The sequence below is a fragment of the Halictus rubicundus genome, chromosome 13 (genome assembly GCF_050948215.1).
Source record: "Halictus rubicundus isolate RS-2024b chromosome 13, iyHalRubi1_principal, whole genome shotgun sequence".
NCBI classification, from domain to species: Eukaryota; Metazoa; Arthropoda; class Insecta; order Hymenoptera; family Halictidae; genus Halictus; species Halictus rubicundus.
Genome location: NC_135161.1, coordinates 2,517,920 through 2,537,468, shown reverse-complemented (window position 1 = coordinate 2,537,468; position 19,549 = coordinate 2,517,920). Strand labels below are relative to the sequence as shown.

Genomic DNA, 19,549 nt, shown 5'->3' with positions numbered 1-19,549 from the left:
AGCCTGCAATATAATATTGTTTTGTGACTAAAATCAGTCGTTATTTAATATCTGTAAATTATAAAATAGATATCTAATGTGTTCTGCTGAACACAAGTAAATGTTTACGTTGATCATGCTCCAATCACAAGATATCCCTGATTTTCTCGCAAACACAAAAAAATGTATAACAGTTCGTATGGTTGGACAATAATGACAAGGGATTAATGGTGGAGTACAACATAAAAACACAAAGAAAGTATGTAAGACAACAAGCACAACATACTTAAAAATAAACTGAAAATAAGTGTGAGGAGACGAGGGTATTACACCGAATTGTACAAGTCGATGTAAATTATATTTTACATTTTCTAAACGGTTCATAATATAATAATAATTGAATCTCAATTCTTTCAAACAACATTTTCATTAAATAGCAAAATATGTATAATGTTGTTTACAAATGGAAAAAAATTATATTCTCGACGAATTCTCGACAGTAAGTGAGTTAAAGGAATGTATACAGAGAATCCCACCTAACTTTGCCACCCACAATTTTTTTGTTATTTGTGTAGACACAAAAAATTGCTTCAGAAGAAAGCCGTTTCATATTTCCGTGAATTTTAGAAAACAGTAGTGTTTCTTTTAAATAAAATTATTTATTGGCTTGCTTAGCATTAGAAAAAATGGGTTAAACATTTCAGATGCAATATATTGGTGAAATAGCTTACTGAGAATGAATTGTAGAAACGAAATGAGCAATTTGATACCATGATCTATTAGCATTATAATATGTTCTCAAAATGTTGAGCATTATTCTCTGTATCGTATCCAAAGAAATGCTATTTTATTGTAAAGATGTTTTCAGTATTTCCATCCCCATTATTTGCTGGTAAAATTTCTGGCGATATAGGGTAAGGGACCCAATTACTGTGAGGGAACCAGTTACTGTGTTTATATTAATTATATGTATTTTTAAAAGATAATGAATATTAAATAAGAGATGTTCAATTTTTTTCATTAAAATCAGTTAATAATCTCTCTTTTAATATTCATTATGATTTAAAAATACGTATAATTAATATAGGCACAGTAATTGGCACACCCACGGTAATTGGGTCCCTTACCCTCCCTACCCCAGACCTTTAGATAATCCCCTTCCCTCTCATAGCTAAACTTCTTCCTTAAAGCATGATTGCTTTCTTCTTCGGCATTTTTACATCTTCAGAAACAACAAAGTAAGTAAGGGTGACATAATTATCTTAAATGTCTCTCTTAAGTAGAAAAAAGTGTCAAAGAAAATTTTGATTTACTAAAAAAAAAAAAATTAATAACTGTTTATGCATCAGAAGGTATGACCGCAAGAAAACTTTGTTGTCGCAATATTTGTTTACTCAAATCAATCTACGTTTTTCTCTGACATTTCTTTATATCGTCGAAGATAAGAGAAATATTTTAAATTCTTACGTTAGGCAGGATACCCTATTTACATATTTAAGTTATACGGATGCCAACATTGTGATTGAACGACAACCATGGCATAATGCAGTTATTTCAGGACACTGTTAAATACTGTCATTGCTAGATCACGATCAGTTACATCGATACAAAAAAATTCAGTCTTAGGATATCGAGGCAGCAGTACGTATTATTAGTTTTAGCACAGGCTTCACATATGGTGCAAGTGATAGTGACGCTAATTTATGTGTTCCGGAAGTGCCGGAGATAGTCACTAATCAGTGCGTACATGTTTCGAACCGGAAATGGGCAAATTACCGATACGTGCAATTCTTGCCAATTGTTTTATTATGCCTATTACTGTTTAATTAGTTGCTAGCCAGAGGAAATCATTATTTTTAACTGACATTCATTTATTCAACTAAACAGTAGCACTAAACTAAACTTTTATGTATGTTATATGTTTCATTATACATATACTAGATGGCCTCTCCACAGCGAACTTTTCAGATCAGTAATCATATAAAAAAATACATATGCTTTTTGTCGGAATAGATCAATTTTATAATGGATTTTATATAAAGTTTTATTTCGCTTTTGGTACGTTTAAAATCTTATATTATTTCACTAGTTCAATAAAATTAATTAACTAAAATCTCCATAGTATAAATAATTATGATTCACCAAATGTTTCATATACTATAAGACCATCCGAATAATCCAAATATAATATTCATACTTAAATGTTTGTTTCCACAAAATTTCAATTTGCTGCACGTTAATAAATACGTTAATAAATTTTCATAATATTATCATATGTTTGTATTAAATGCAATATTTAACGTTTGTGAAAACTTTCAGACAATTGATTTTTCATAAAAATGAGATTCAACAGAGTTTTTACGTAGTTCTCGAAATATAAATCATTAATAAACATCTTTTAATATATGCACAATTTAATATGCACAATTCAATGTTTATGCGATGGTGGTTTTTGTCAATGCACGTCACACTCAACTTGCCCGCTTCCGTTTCCAGTCCACCTTAAAAAGTACGGTGATTTGAACGCATACAGGGCACAAGAAAGGTACCTAAAAAGATATAGTACAAAGGACAGTTTCTCCTACGTGACTTATCTACTATGCCTGTTACATAAGTACATCGGTGTCTACAATCACCATAGAAAAGTATGATTTCTCTATTGCTAAAAAAAAGAAGTAGGGTGCAATCTCGAACGTTGTATTTGTATCGCTGAAGTTAGTGTGAGGTGGATGTACTTCTTAGATGGCAATGAGGTTGCACGACTACATTACAATTCCTTTCTCTTCTCAAAACTCGATTACAAAATGTAGACTTTCAATACATTTTTGTTTTCTGTATCGAACGATGATTTAATAAATTTAATAAAACAACTCTTCGCCGTTTCTTCCGTACAGGACAGGTGTAACACTTTACTTCGTTGGGAATTCGTGTAACTGTTACTCAAAGAAGGAAAGGACATATGATGAAGAACGTGAAAATATCGTACTTCATTTGTATTTAATGATCAGCACTTCTTCATACCCTTAATTTAGTCCAAGTGTATTCAAAAGATAAGAATGTGAATTAATACACATTTTTTATTTGTGTTATTTGTTAATAAAGAAGTTTCTTTTGGTTTTAGATGAAATAAATCTCAAATCCCCGCCTTTTGTAAATTATCTTTTGGAAACAAATGTTAAGTTACTAAAACATTTAATTTCTTAACTGCTTAAAAAATAATTTTTAACTATTCAGATTGTATTAGACCAATCTCAAGAAGTGAAGAGGGTGATTCTATCTAAAAAAAAAACAATTAAAAATGTAGAATAAAACTTGTTCGAATTGGGCTTTGATTTCAATAAAATCGTGTTTGAAAATTCGACACGCGGTGCTATCGAATAGGAAATGATCTACCAGTTCTACTTCTTACAAATGTATACTCGCGAACTTGACGGATTTCCAAAGTCGATTTTCCAGAAAACAAACCCTCACCTGAAAAAATGTTGTGCTACATTTTCGACTTATTTTTTTTTGTGTAGATCACCCTCCGTCCCGTTGTGCCTCAACTTACCGATCACATTGTATAATTCGAACGTTCTACCATTAGATGTTTCACTGCCATTTTCGTGCTATGAAGTAGTGAAAAGAGGTGTGGTCTAACAGGTGTGGTTATGACAGTAGGCAGATTCGAAACTATAAACAAAAATGTCATGCAGTAATTACTACTGTTCCAAAAGTGTACGCTATCTCACGTTAGTTTCTCGCTAAGGGCACGAAAATGATAGCTGGACAAGATAATAGATGCGTGAATGAATTATGGTCATGGTACGATTTAGTTAATCACGTTTATATGTAGACACAATTAAGAGTTCTATTAGATTTGAAATCGAGAATGTAGATCCAAACGTTACCCGTCAAGACTAATAAAAAGTCCATTCTGCAAAACTAAAGGAGAAGTGCTAATGTGCAGAATACGAAAATCTATTTATTGACAAAAGATTAATAAAAGTATTGAAAAGGATATCGTTATCAGATGATAGCCATCACTCTGGTATTATCGGAATTCCACAAGAATAATAAAGATTTGACGATGAAAGTTGATAGAACAACAAAGTACGTGTGCGACGAGAGCGGCGCGACACAACGCGAGGCTGAAGTTCTGAAAATCGGTCAAATCGGGTTGAGTTCAAATTTTGCACATAGCCTCATTTTGCATTAAAAACATGTTACCCAAAAGGATTTTTGGCGATTTGGAAAAAATGTTTTGTCATATTAGTATCATTTTCTACCTTACCGACGAAACATTCTCTACTTTACCGGCATAACGCTTGGGTCAGGTGCAGTTTCTGAACTTGTCATTGCGGGTTGGGTCAGGTCTGGGTTACATTTGGATATGATTATTTTTAATTTTTATCGTTTTAGATATCACTTGGAAATGTATCCAGACAATAAAAGAGACGCGCACACATTGATTGGTTTGATACAAAAATATGTTGAAATTGGTACGGAAATTCTGGTAAGGTAGAAAATGGTATGTCGGTATGGTAAAAAATTATAAACATTTTTTTCGAGTCGCCAAAGATCCTTTTGGGAAACATGTTTTTAATGCAAAATGAGGCTATCTGCAAAATTTAAGCTCAATTCGATTTGACAGATTTTCCGAACTTTAGCCCAACACGATACGGCATACGAGCAAAATTTGAAATCCATGAAATCAAGAAATGATATGATCCCAGTGACGATCATGAAATATTTCGCAGTCTGATTAATAAACACACACCAATTCCCGAAACACAGCGTAAGATGTATAGGAGACTTGCAAGATGATGAGAATGATATAGGTACATTGAACGCATGAGACCTCTGCATTAAACATGATGATTATCATATTTACACATTTGTGGTTTGGATGTATACATCAATGGGTGTCTGGTGACAGAATGACGGTGTTTCCGATGTACCAAAAAATGTCGCATGCCTTTTGCATCATCTGGTGATACGACGAACAGGTACGAACAGTTTTGATCAGACAAGTCGTACATGGGGGTGATGGGTGGAACAGGGGGTGTAATGATGACGAAGTGATGGTCACATGACATTAAATGGTCACATGACTTACCACCCAATTGGTGATTGACGGGATTACCAGAAGGTAGAGACCTGGCGTCCTGCGTATCCCCAGGCCCTGACGAATAGAGTGGAACAGACGTCCGATCGTAACAGAACTGATTGTTCTGCATGTCTGCTGTGTTGATTGTATTGGCGGTTGTGTGGTATATCATAGAAGAATGTTGTTGGTTGGAGAAGTGTTGTTGGGTGTTCGTTACGTTGTGTTGATTGTGAGTCGGTGTTGCTGGGCAACCCGAATGTTGATGACTAGGTGAAAGAAGAGGTTGTTCCTTACTCACTCCGCCGTAGTGTCGGGGCGAACCGAGCCCACCTGCAACATCAAGCTTGTCTATCTTCTGGTTTCTTGCTTCTTAGCTAAACATTTAACACTTCTAGTTTGGCATCCTTCCATGCTCCGACACAATTTCTGACAATGAGCAGCACGCCCGCGATTCGTTAATACATACATGTATAATATGCAATAAGAAATCGAATCAATGATGCGTTGCGTTTTCAAATGCAGATGACTAAATTCGAACCTTGTTGACACGTACGTAGCTAACAATAGACTGCGACTATCGCGTCGATACGCGTTGCAAAAGTCAAATAATTTAACGCATTTAACGTAAACAGCAATATAATAGCAAAATTTCATCGTCGAAGGGTGCTTAAATATCAAAACATAATGTCTATAATACAGTAGATAGCCTGGTTAAAGTTCACAAATCAAATAACATAACCTATCTTTGCTTACAGTATGATGTCGTTAATAACCTAGCAGTTGATGCGACATAAAATTATAAATGTAAAAAAACTTCACTTCCAGGACACAGAAAGTTTTAACTTTTTTTTATACGATCCTATAGATTTTGACAAGAAAATGCGAAAATTCCAAGTTTTAATGTTAGGAATTCACTGGTTCAATGGTTATACGCGTATTAAGTTAAAAGATATTTGGCGTTTCTGACAGGTAAGACCGCCGCCATATTAGTATATACTCAACGTCCTGCGTCGTTTAACGACCGGAACCATTAGGTGGCCCAACAAGCACACGGGTGATGTCGATAACGTAGATTTCTCTCTACCCCCTCACGAATCCAACCCCGACCAACTTTCCGGCGGCTCCGATCATTGGACGATGTCCGAGTACATACCAATATGGCGGCGTCCTTACTTGTCAGAAACGCTCAAAATCGCTCAACTTTACACGCGTATAACTTTTGAATGAGTGAACCCCGCGCTTTAAACCTTGGATTTTTTGCATTTTCTCGTCAAAATCTACAGGATTATATAAAAAAAGTTAAAAATTTCTGTGTTCCGGAAAGTTTAGCCGATACCCTCGATTATCCGAACTAAACAGAGAAACACGACTGTTCTAATATTAGAACAGTTACTTAGTTATAATATTCGATTTAATTTTGATTAATTTGTACATAAATAGTGTTTCATATGGATCACCTTAGAGTGAGTAATTTCCACCTGAAATATATTGGGATACTAAAGACTTTAGACATCGGTGATTCGGATAGTCGAAGTCCTATTGTATTTACTATAGTCACTCTCATACGTAACGGCACACACTTTAAATCAGAAGAACTTTTTTATATATTGGCCAAAAGATTTCAGTTTGTCTGCCAAGCTAAATAGATGGATTAATTTACTAGATGGTATTTTATAAAAATTATCTATCAGTCTCAATTTCGAAAGACATAGTAAAAATTGTTGTCTTGAATATTAAATTACTGAACAGATAAAATTATTCAATAAAAATGAATTAAATTTTTTATAATTTCTAGTATTTCTTTTTGGTGGTCTTACAAAAAAAATCTAATACTAATTATATACCGGGTGGTTCACGACAAACAGGCCACCTAAATAGCTCCGTTAGGATTAGAGATAGAAGAAAATGTTAGAGAGAAAAGTTGTACTGTTAAAGGGGGCAAATATGGTGATATAAAAAAATGTTCCTATTGTAGTCGTTTTCAAGGTCTTTTGAAGGTCATCGATGATTTTCAAATAGCACCACATATTTTTAACTTCACAGTGTTGTAGCTGATGTCAAGACGAGTTCAATGATGTGGTACACTATGACCTTCAAATGACCTTGAACTAGAAAATTTATGATAAAGCACACACACACGCGCACACAATGATAACTTCAAAATGTGCAATCATTTTATTTGAACTAAATTAAATGTTCGAAATTATGACCTTGAGCAATAACACAAACATTTAAACGTTTTACAAGGCAATCAATTGTACTTTCAATTGTTTCTGTTGGAATTGATCTACAAGATCTAATTATTCTTTCTTGCATGTTCTCTGGTGTAGTCGGTTGATCACGATATACATCATCTTTGAGTGTTCCCCACAAAAAAAATCAAGAGGAGTTAGATCGGGGGAACGAGCTGGCCATAGTATGTGTCCATTACGTCCTATCCAGCGATTTGGAAATTTATTGTTCAGAAATTCTTTTACGATACGTGAAGAATGAGCAGTACAGCCATCGTGTTGGTACCACATTACTTGACGAATTTCTAAAGGAATATCTTCTAAAAATATGGGCAATGTTTCTTCTAAAAACGTAAGGTATCTAGTTGTGTTTAATGTGCCGGGAATAAAAAAGGGTCCAATTATTTTATTATTCAAAATTCCACACCAAACGTTGATAGTTCAGGGTCGTTGTTTATCCACTTGTCGTAACCATCGTGGATTCGCATTACTCCAGTAATACATATTTCTTAAATTAACTTCACCATGATTTGTGAAGGAAGCCTCATCAGTAAATAATACGTTACTAAAAAATCGGCTATCATTTCTAATTTGCCTCAAACCCCACTCACAAAAATTTACGCGATTTTCGAAATCTCTTCCATGAAGTTCTTGGTGGAGCGATATGTGATATGGATGGAATTTGTGTAATCGAAATATTCGCATGATACTTGCTCGGCTAACGCCACTTTCTCTACTGAGTTGTCTAGTGCTGATGCAAGGATTTACATTTACTGCACCAAGAACATTGACTGCATTTGCTTCATTTGTTACACTTCTCACTTTCACAGGTCTTTTATTTTCTACACTGCCTAATTCACGGAACTTTTTAACTAAATTTGAATAGGTAGAACGAGATGGACATCTGCGATCAGGAAATCGGTCTTTGTAAAGACGAACAGCTTCTCGAAGACATTGACGACTTTCGTAATAAATGGAAATAAGATCGGTCTTGTGTTAGTTTGAGTAACGCATCGCTAAACGGTTATCGATGAACTGATACACTCGCAATAATTCGATGTCCATAACTGACTCGGCATACATACCAGTAGTTTGTTGATAATCTAGTTTGTGTACGCTTAGAGATCACCTTCCGTTAACGGAATACGTGTTATGAGACCTAATGACTGAAGGAATTAAATTTCCGTTGATCAAACAGAGTAGTCAAACTATATCTATTAATGAGTCCAAGGTCATTTGAAGGTCATAGTGTACCACATCATTGAACTCGTCTTGACATCAGCTACAACACTGTGAAGTTAAAAATATGTGGTGCTATTTGAAAATCATCGATGACCTTCAAAAGACCTTGAAAACGACTACAATAGGAACATTTTTTTATATCACCATATTTGCCCCCTTTAACAGTACAACTTTTCTCTCTAACATTTTCTTCTATCTCTAATCCTAACGGAGCTATTTAGGTGGCCTGTTTGTCGTGAACCACCCGGTATATATAGTTCCTTGCTAAAATGTTACGACCACGATACTCAGTTAATGGTGCACAGAAATTAAAAAATAACATGTTTGATCGCGCCATTCAACACTGCTTGACCAGATTTATACAAATGTCATTGACATTCAAACGAATGAAATAGTTGATATTCATGGAAAACATGAATTACGATATTCGTTTTTATTTGAAAACCTGCAATGCATGATTTAATTATTTATTCCTTAAAGATCTACCAGTTATTGTAACTTTTTCAAGCGATTGCTCTGATACGATCTACTAGCACTCTACATATACAGACATATCATATGTTGGTTATTCAGCTGACACTATCATACCGAAAGATTTAATTTGTGTGCGGTACTATTCCGTACTCAAGACTTTAATGCTCCTTATCGGAAGAAAATTGATACGCTTGTCAGCATTAAATTTTACGATTTCCTAAGACATTATTTAATATCTTTAACATTGATAAATAATTATTATACAATCCGAAAACATGATGGTACTTTAGCTCATGTAACTGGTTTTAAAAAGTTGCTTTCTTCACATAAATCAACGATACTACATCTAGAACATACGTTTCCCAAATTATAGATCCAAATTTGGTGTATTAACGAAGCTAATGTATGACAATAATAACGCGATGTGTAACCGAGCGTCTCGCCATTCCGCCAACCATAATGAGGCTATTTTTTTATTTGAATATGTATGTACGTGAATTTGAAAAATACATGCATTGATTACGATGAGGAACGAATAAATATCTAAGTCAGAAACGTTACAAAAAGATAAGAAAAAAACTTTGTACAGAAAGTGAATTAACAGATTATTATTTATACCTACACATATTTATATTTCAAAAACAAACATCCGAATTCTAAAAATTGTGAAAACCATCAATAGCTGGTGTAGGATATTAATCAGCAAAGGATTTAAAAATATTGATATATTTGTCTGAACTTATTGAAGTTACTCTAGAAAAGAAGAATTTTCTACTTGGTTGTTACTTCTTGCAATTGATATACAGAAAATGTTTATTTTTCATAATCACCTGCAGCCCACTTATAACTATTTGACCTCACTTCATTTTGATATACAGAAATGTTTACTGCCAATTTACGTTGATTTGTCAAAGCGAACGACAAAAGATATTTTCTCATCCTGTCCTCAAAAAGGTATTATTTACCTTTAAAATACAGGATATTTTCTATCTGCTGGTGCAGCCGGAAAAGGAATAAATCTGGACGTAAAAATAAGTCGAAAATGTGGAGTAAAATTTTGTTGTTCAAGGTTTTGTCTTTGAGAAAATTGAGTTTGAAGATTCACCAAGTACCCGTGCTATCGAATAGGAATCAACTGATACATTTTACCATGAGCTGCTGATTCTACTTCTTGAAAATATTAATCTATGAAGACGAATATTTAAGACCCATTTTCTTGGAGACAAAGTGTTGTGTGAAAAAATTTTATTCTGGGTTTTCGGCATACGTACTTCTTTCTGTAAAATCATTCCCTCTCTGGTTGCACCGTCAGATAGGAAACGCACACATAATCCAGATCATTGCATTTATACCTGTTGACGTTTAATAATAACCGTGCCACGATCGGTCAAACATTTAATCGGTTTCATATTTTTTAATTCATAACTATTGAAATTACAAAAATATATCCATTAGAAATTATCAAATAAGTTTCTTCATTCATACACGTATTCTTATAGAAATTGTGAGAAATTTAAACAAATGTCTTGTAACTTTGATAAAGCAACGTGTACCAGTCACATTTTTTGTTCGGTACAGTTAGTGTTAATCACAGGTATATTGCCATTTTTAAAGTCATTGATCTGACGCGATGAAAATTGTTCAAAAATGTACATTTTTTAAAAGAGGCCTGAGCAATAACGCAATCTAAACAATAACAAGCGTTTTGGAGACATGAACAAGTTGAACTGCATTGAAAATCTTATAAGAAAGAAGAAAGTTTATTGCATTGAATCTGGAATGGCAGAATAGCAAAAACAATTCTCAGTTCCCAAAAGGTGTTGCTTTTTATTACCTGAAACTTTAAACGTATTTTTCTAGAAACCACTTTTTTCAAATCGGCTGTAGTAGTCTTTTTGTAGTACATAGTTGATAAATACTTTATCTTATCATTTCTTCTGCTTTACAAAATATACAACTAGTCTGCGGATTTTTATGCAATAAAAATAAAAATTTTCCGCATCGATTGCAGGAAACGGGAATTAAATAAAAATGTATTTCTTCATTTAATAGCTTTAGTAAAAAAAAATAATGCAACAATATTCTTAAATTCTTCTCATGGCGTCATTACTCCATATTTCATTACCCATTTTTGCCATAAATGCATAAAATCCGCAATCTAGTTATAATCTGCCCCAACAGTTTCATGAAAGTACTGTGTAAACATTTTAAAGAAAAATTTTTTAAAAATCGTTTAATTTTCAGGATGCTATACAAGTTTCCCCTTCCAATGAGGTGCATACAAGATTTTTATATGCGTCCCCCAATTTATTTTAGAAAACATTGTAAAGAAATAAGTTAGTTAATCGGTCAAGATTTGAAAGTAATAAATCATTTCTTGTTAACAAAAGTATCCACCCAGATATTATTGTTTGGCTTTTTTGCTTTGAAACTAATAAGAAAGATACAAGAATTGAGTTAATAAAATAAAAATCTTTAAAGAAACATAAAAGAAGAAAAATAAATACATTTTATTAACTGTGAAGATACAAATGTATTAATATACTTAAGTAAATTGATTAATGATATATGCAAGCAATAATAGATTAAAGTATTAAAGCATTAAAGACGTATGAGCAACTGATTCTGTTCAATCGTTTCAATTGAAATAAACTTTAGTTTCTGACACCTCTAGGGGAAGTAACCTTGACTCGGTTAACCAATTTGGTACATGTTTCAATATGAAATGGGTATAGAAACTATTGTCCTTACAACTAACTATTAAGTTGCTCTTTATGTTAAATGCCGATGATCAAATTTTGTACAGTTAATTCACAATCTTGTTCAGTAATTTGTTGTGATTATTCACGTTTTATATTGAATTTTATATAATATAATGTTTCATATTATATAATTTTTTAAATCATTTAACATCTATAATCAAACAATCCGCTTTTAACTATAATTAAAATTTTAAAAACTTAGAATCTAAATAAATCTATTTAATTAAATTGAAAATACGGTGTTACAGAATGTCTTTAGACAAAGTATTCGTTACCTGCAATAATATTATTCAACATTTATTACGAACTTAATAAAAATTAACACACGTTCATTGAATTTATACTTTTCGTCCGTTTCGAAAAATAAATCGGATTTTGAAAATTCTTATGATGAGACACAATATCACACTGTGATTTATAACACAAATATTTAACAATGGCAAATTAACGTACTTATAGTAACGCATGTACGATTGAGTATTTTGTAATGGTTTTAAGAAATTTGCGATAGAAATTTCAAAAGAATCAATGTTTTATCATAATCATAGCAAAAATAGAGGAATAAAAAACGACCAACAACATCTATAATTTGTCTAATCTAAAAATGTACTTCCACTATTTTGCAATACCGAATAAAATAGAAATATATATTTTAATCGATTGTGTACTTACCTACTTCAAACAAATATGTTTATATTTTAAAATTCACATGTCTTCCGAAGCATCTACGTGTCGTATATTTTGATTTGTGTCAACGCTTAAAGTTATCCGCACCAATATATGACATGAATAGTTTTGAATGCCGCCGAAATGATGAACGAGATAACAACGCGGACACCATATCCTTGAATTCTCAATCGTTTTGTATAAATTAGAAAATACAAAGTTTTACGAATATTTCGTTCCAATTGCGCGTTGAAAAACATCTAACACGAAAGAGTTCATTGGGTTCACATTAATACGCAACCATACACAAAATCACATGTAAAAAGGTGGTCACCATTATTGCATGACCAAAATCACCTACATCCTCTCCTAAATATAATAAAATTCACAATTATCGGCTATATCCGTTCACAACAAAAAAAAGACGATATCATATTATAGTAGATCATATTATAGTGAAATTCCGAAAATCCTATAAAATTAGTCGCTCATATAACTTACAGAGTGTCCATAAAAGTCCTATTATTTTGTAAAATAATAAATACGTCAATATCGAATCTATTATAAAAATAAAAACTATTGCATTAAAATTTTAAGAAGTTAGCCATAGCTGGCTTTTCCCTCCGAAATCACACGTTCATCAGACAAAGAATACATATAATCGTACAATAAATACTTGATAAATAAATTCAGTTATTATATTAACAGATATTAATACATATGTATTGGCTTATCCGGAATGTTCGTGCCGATTTTCGGTGGGTGGCATTAGGACAGGTCTGAACATATTAGAATGATTGAAAACAAATGGTACATATGTATACAAGTGTGCATAGTCTAACCAAAAGGTGATATTTCAAGCATCTTTAGACAAAAGTTTGGTTAGGATACATTCATTTTTGTTAGTTTTATACGCTCTTAAATATGGAAGGAAACAGGGTGCACTATAGGCATTTGATACTTTTTTTCCAAAAGCTGTTGGTGCTTGGTTGGGATGTGCTACCCCACCCAACCTATTCACCAGACATTGCACCCTCAGACTTTCATCTGTTTAGGTTATCACAAGTAATGGAAAAAACTTTAACTCTTTGATTGACATAAAAAATTTTTCGCCGAAAAAAAGCAAATTGCGTAAAAGATGGAGAAAAATTGTGAAACAAAATGGCACTTATAATAATTCAATAAATGTATATCGAAATTTAAATGTGCTGCGTTTGAGTTTTCCTTAAAAATCGGCACGAACTTTCCAGACAACCCAATAGTTTCATTGACACTAATTGTAAGATGTTGCTCCTAACTACGGCAATTGCGTTAATAGTAAGAGAACGCTGATTTTTGTATTAGAGTTCACGCTGTTAGGACTGTACATTTGCAATGCTACTTTTGCACTTAAACAATTATTGGTATTGAACAAAAATGAAAAAAAAGAAATTTTAATTCTCTATTGATTCTGTCACCACATGATATCTACATCACCGAGTATGTATGAATAGCTCCAGATAACATAAAAGCTATGAAAATTGCTAACTCCGTAAAAGATCTGATTTGCATATGGCTTCCCACTGCTGCAAAAACTTAGGAACTTTATGGACCCCCGGTGAATGATATCCCTTGGTATCCTCCAAATCGCATTATTGTACAATTTTTATTAGAATTGTAAATGCAGTGTCAACCTACCTGGCAACTGGGTTGTAGCCGAAGGTGTAGACGTGGTCCTTTGTAACCGGTATTGGGCTGAAGGATTTGGTGCACCAGGGTTAGGACCAGGGGGAAATTGGCTAGCTGTGGGAGATGTAGGTGGGGGAAAGGTCTCCGCCGGAAATGGAGACTGCCGAGTGGATGCTGGAGTTCCTGGCGAAGACATCGATCTCTGTTGTTGCTGCAACTGCTGCTGCGCGGTAGGTTGTTGCTGCGTTCTCACCTGATTAACGTTGAACAGTCTCGGGGTATTACCATAGTTGCCCTTATGATAAAAAAAACGTAAAAAAATTAAGCATTCTCGCATCTATAGGTAAATGTAATGTAAACGATGTTCGTGGTATTAACACTTTGACGGCTGCAAACAGTAGTACGATGAAAGGTGTTGCATCGTTAGTTTTGTTAAATACAAATATTTGTTATGTATCTTACAATATCGCTGTCTATAATAAATGCATATGTCTTTGAAAATATGTAACATATAATGCTCCCATATTAAATGAAATGCTTTCCTAATGAAGTTCAGTACAAATAAGTACATATCGTATCAAACTGAAACGTACACGGATGTCGAAAATGTTGTCTCAGAAAAATATAGTAAGTATAAACACGCGGCGTACTGACTGTGTAAGACAATACCCAAACAATATCAAATGAACTTAAAGTGGTCGTCAAAGTGTTAGAAATAAATGTAAGTTATCGTAAGAGCTACACGTGCGCTGTTCAGATTTATTTAAACGAAAATAAACCTTCGAAATAAGAATGAAGCTACGTGACACAGGCATCTGGGACACTTTGTATAATTAAACGACTCTTAAAACGTACTTGCGTCACTCGTGGTGACAACGGCTGCGGATGGGAGAATGACAGAATACCAGCAGGAGAATGCGGCGAGAGTCGTGCTGCAGCGGACACTTGTTGCCCACTGTTGAAATTATTGTTTACAATGGGGCTAGAAATAAAAGTGCTTCGATTACGTAACCAGTGTGGCAATTAATAGCACTAATTGAGACTCTGCTTACTGTTGTGGTAACGTAGACGGATGGGAGTACGAGTGTGCGAGTCGATGACCGGAGGAAGGCATTTGGACGGATCCCCCATAACCTGGAGAAACTTGCGAATCTGGAACACTCGATCGCTAAAAGCGGATGATTTATTAACATTACATAAACTAAACCTTTAGTATTTACAGTGAATCCAAAAAGTATTTCAACACTAAATTTCCCATTTTCGAGAAATAATCGATATTTGAACTGTGATAATGTCTTTCAAAAAATAATATAACAATAAGTCTGGACTTATTTTTAAGCTTGGAATTTCTACTTTTGCAGTGTATCGTTAATTTTTGTCTAAAATACTCTTTCATGATTCAATGCCTGAGAACCTGAAGACACTTTTTTGGTCGAAAATGTTACGCATTATAACGTCTGTAAAAACATTAAAACGTTTTCCTCATGTCCGAAGTTGCCACAGATTCAAAGATTGAAACTTTCTCTTCTAAACGAGCCCTCTAAACTTGATTTATCGAGCTTTGAATGAATAGTTTATTTAGTGTTGAAATACTTTTTGGATCGAGTTTAAATAAATGATTTTCCTTTCTCACGATTTCAATTATTTATATTTCAAAAATAAGTAAAATGCGAGTAATCAGGATCAATTAGAAAGACTTCTTGTTGAAATTGTGTACTATCATTTGATCATTTGTACTATCAGTTGATATGTTTGATGAATGATGATAAATATTTTTTTTTCTACGGAAACGAATGTGAAATGGTGTTTCGAACTTTAAAAAATAATGATTATTAAATAATATCAGTGGAAAACGAGTAACTACTGATTTACCGACATAATTATAATTACCTGTAACGATACGTTTGGCGCAACGGTATTATTTAGAAGATTATCAATGTTCTGAATGCCGGTTGTGATTTGGTCCGTAGCTGTAGCGTTGGAAGGAATAAGTAACTGTTGCTGTTGCTGTTGCTGTAACAACCTCTGTTTCAATTGTTGCTGTTGCTGCATTAATTTCGCCCGTTCCTGATGTATTTGTAATTGTTGTTGTTGTGTAAATTGAGCAGTATTTTGCCTGACTAGCTGCGTGGTACTCCTCATCCTTGTCTGCTGCTGATACATAGGCGGAGGTTGATAACTATGGCTGGTCGTTACAGGTGTAGTTACCAACTGAAATTATGTTGATTATAAGTATCAACGTTAGGAACATTCAAGAATAAACGAATGGATTGTTCCATTGTTGTGGTTCTGGTATGGAATGCCAATGGAACTGACAATAAAAAATGTATTGTGAATATACATAGTAAATTACGTCTTGTAAATGTATAAACGATTAACAACTTACCGCAGTTGAGTAAGCTGGAGGCGTGCCAGGAATTGTTATGGTGGAAGACGTTGGATTTACGGCAGTCTCACATAACATCAACGACTTCTGAATCGCGCTAATCGCCATTTTCTCGTTCAACACGTTGTTTTGTGGTGCTTCGATTACATCTAGGAGATTTGCTATCGCAGACGAATCTATTGAATAAAAATTATTGCGATCATTATACTTCCACTGCCACGTAAAATATTTTATACAGATTATAGTACAGCGGTAGTCATCTGTTATTTAGGAAGGGTCCGAAAGATTATATTGTATGATTATGTGAAAGTAGAGAATTATATTTTAGAAAGATGATTATTGTGCACTGAATGTAAAATGAACAGACATTGACATCGATTCACTCATGCTGAGAGCGTATGGTATACCTGTAATAGCTTCGTCCGGCACGAACTCAATAACTTGATCCAAAATATCGGATAGGTCAGGATCTGACGACTGGTTATCCCAATTGTTCGGGTCAGTACTCGTTTGATGATGCTCTCCGCTGCCTGTGAATTCCGAATCCATCTGACCCAGTTGAGGTCTTTGTTGCTATAATCGAATAAAAACTTTTGTAATTTAGATACATAAGAGTCCCAGTGAAATTTCTAGATTGTTATTAGTTACATTTGTAGATTGTTTCATAACTAGTCACAAAGTGATTGTTGTGTCAAATTGAATCATAAGCTAATAACGCATTGTATTCTACATTTTTAAAATCACTGTCTTGAATCTTATCCTTATACGACTTTTCAAAAATACAATATGCAATGTTTTTGAGGTGAACCATCTTATTGAAGTTAAGATATTGAATAATAAAATTATTTATACATGCGTTACAATCGAAGAAAAAGTTCCGACAGTGCCCTTCCCCTTTCCAACACAATTATATCAACTTGAATTTACCAACTAATAAAACCACTACTACCTGACTTAGCATATGATTGAGGTAGGTATTGGTTGTTGGACGAGGTAGTTGTCTTGACTGGCTTTGGAGAGGAGTCCGTGCGGATGTTGCAGTTGTCGTAATCGTGTTGTTACCACCAACTGACTGCATGCTGCCACCAGTCCACGGTTGCTGTTGCTGCTGCTGTTGTTGTTGCGCTTGTTGCTGCTGTTGGGATTGTGGACGTGTCTGCTGTGGGGTTTGGTGTTTGATGCGAAGGAGTTTATCCTGTACAATAAATAAATATGATATTTATATATGTATACAATGTTATAGATCATATTGTATTACAAGTAGTAACTTACAAACGATAAAATGTATCAAAGTTACTTGAAATTCCACCCAACAAAAGATTACTTGCAGATCAGTGTTCAATCAGTCAATTCTCTACTTTTTAAATATTAGAAGGGTTGGTATTGGGTGATATAAATAATCTTGGGAATTTCCAGTTACCTGTGGCGTTTCCGATATCACAGATGCAGGTATAGGTGGGATGGTAGTTGGCTGAGGTGGCTGCTTCGCTAGCAACGAGGCCAACATCTTGTTTTTTTCCCATAGTTTACTTGTCGCATTGGTAGGTGTGCCAGAAGATGATACTTGGTGCGTACCATCCATGGGTCGTTTCACAGCTATGTTTAAATCACCATCATCACCGGGTCTCTTCTGTCCTACTTGACTCGGACCACCGAGTCCAACGTTGTCGCCTGACTGAGATGGGGATGGTGTGGTGTTTCGAAATCCAAGACTTCGCAAAAGTGAATCTTCTTCCCGAGTCTGCGGTTTACACTATTCAACAGCGAACATTTATCGAACACCGTAAATATTGTACTATAGTCTATTTTTCGAAAGAAGACACCTAACATACGCTCATAATCATAATAGCTGTACACTCCAATTGTATGTACATTGCAAATCTTATGGGAGCATGTATTGGCGAACAACTACTATGACTATGAATGTAAGTCAGGTGCTGTGTTTTGAAAAACAAACCAAAACCTTTAGGTATTAATGCTTCGATCTCAATATACATATGTAACAAGTTTGCATGACACAATGAACACCTACCGGCTGCTCTTGCACTTTCCTCTCGTCGTCTTGATCCTTTAACAGTTGTTGTAGAAGTTCATTTCGCTTCTTGAAACCAGCACGAACGTCTTCGTCTTCATCGTCGTTTTTCTCATTTAATAACTTTAAAAGATTGGGTATAGGGAACCAATTAGGAATATTATAAAAATACGAATTCCATAATATATTATCACAACTCACTGCTACATATTAAGTGGAAAAAAATCAAAAGCAATCAAAAAGTTCACCTTCCGTCTAATTGTTGACAACACGTTTTCAAATATTGGTACTATAAACTCATTTCGGTTTCTTCAGAACCGATATTAAATCGGTTCTATAACTGTTATTTTTCGGTTCTGTATTTCAATTTCAGTTTCGGTTATAACTCGGTTCTGTTATTTTGTTCTGTGACAGACCGTAGAATACAAAATATATTCGTGCAACTGACTAATCGACGCGAAGGTCTCCATCTTTTCAAACGGCCATTCATTAATTTATTTGTCTAACAATTACTTAGATAATATTTCTAAAAAATTTTAATTTATTATTTGAATAATTATTTACATAATAAATATACAGGGTGTCCTGAAAATGTTGTACTTCCTTGGAAGGGGTGATACCTGAGGTCATTTGAAGTAACTTTTTTCTTTGCGAAAATGTTCTCACTCGGCTAATGGCAACGACACGCTCAGCGGGACCTGTCGCTGAGCCAGAATTCGTCTGCTGTGGCCGCGCCCTGATTGGTTCGTGGTTTTCGTTAATGATTCCTCAACAGATACGCGAAGGACATTTTCGCAAAGGAAAAAGTTACTTCAAATGATCACCTCGTATACCTCAGGGATCACCCCTTTCAAAGAAGTACAACATTTTCGGGACACCCTCTATAACTAAATTTGTATACAGGGTGATCGGTAACTCGTGGTACAACCGGAAAGGGGATGATTCTACATAAAAACATAAGTAAAGGAACGTAGAATAAAGTTTTTGTCATAACGCTTTATTTTCGAAAAAATCGACTTT

At 34.2% G+C, this 19,549-nt stretch overlaps 1 protein-coding gene across 13 annotated transcripts in view; it reads right to left on the bottom strand.

Annotated features, from left to right (window-relative positions):
* Positions 1-19,549, bottom strand: part of LOC143360357 (uncharacterized) — a 349,079-nt gene that overhangs the window by 53,834 nt on the left and 275,696 nt on the right. For 12 of the 13 annotated variants that reach the window (XM_076799112.1, XM_076799113.1, XM_076799115.1 and 9 more), the window contains 10 exons: positions 18,530-18,652; positions 17,918-18,250; positions 17,447-17,692; positions 16,905-17,070; positions 16,498-16,673; positions 16,002-16,322; positions 15,164-15,279; positions 14,967-15,093; positions 14,121-14,406; positions 5,078-5,398 (listed from right to left, as the gene is read on the bottom strand). In XM_076799112.1, the coding sequence (XP_076655227.1) occupies positions 5,078-5,398; positions 14,121-14,406; positions 14,967-15,093; positions 15,164-15,279; positions 16,002-16,322; positions 16,498-16,673; positions 16,905-17,070; positions 17,447-17,692; positions 17,918-18,250; positions 18,530-18,652 (2,215 nt within the window). The remainder of the gene's footprint in view (positions 1-5,077; positions 5,399-14,120; positions 14,407-14,966; positions 15,094-15,163; positions 15,280-16,001; positions 16,323-16,497; positions 16,674-16,904; positions 17,071-17,446; positions 17,693-17,917; positions 18,251-18,529; positions 18,653-19,549) is intronic. The other variant, XM_076799116.1, reaches the window with a different exon arrangement.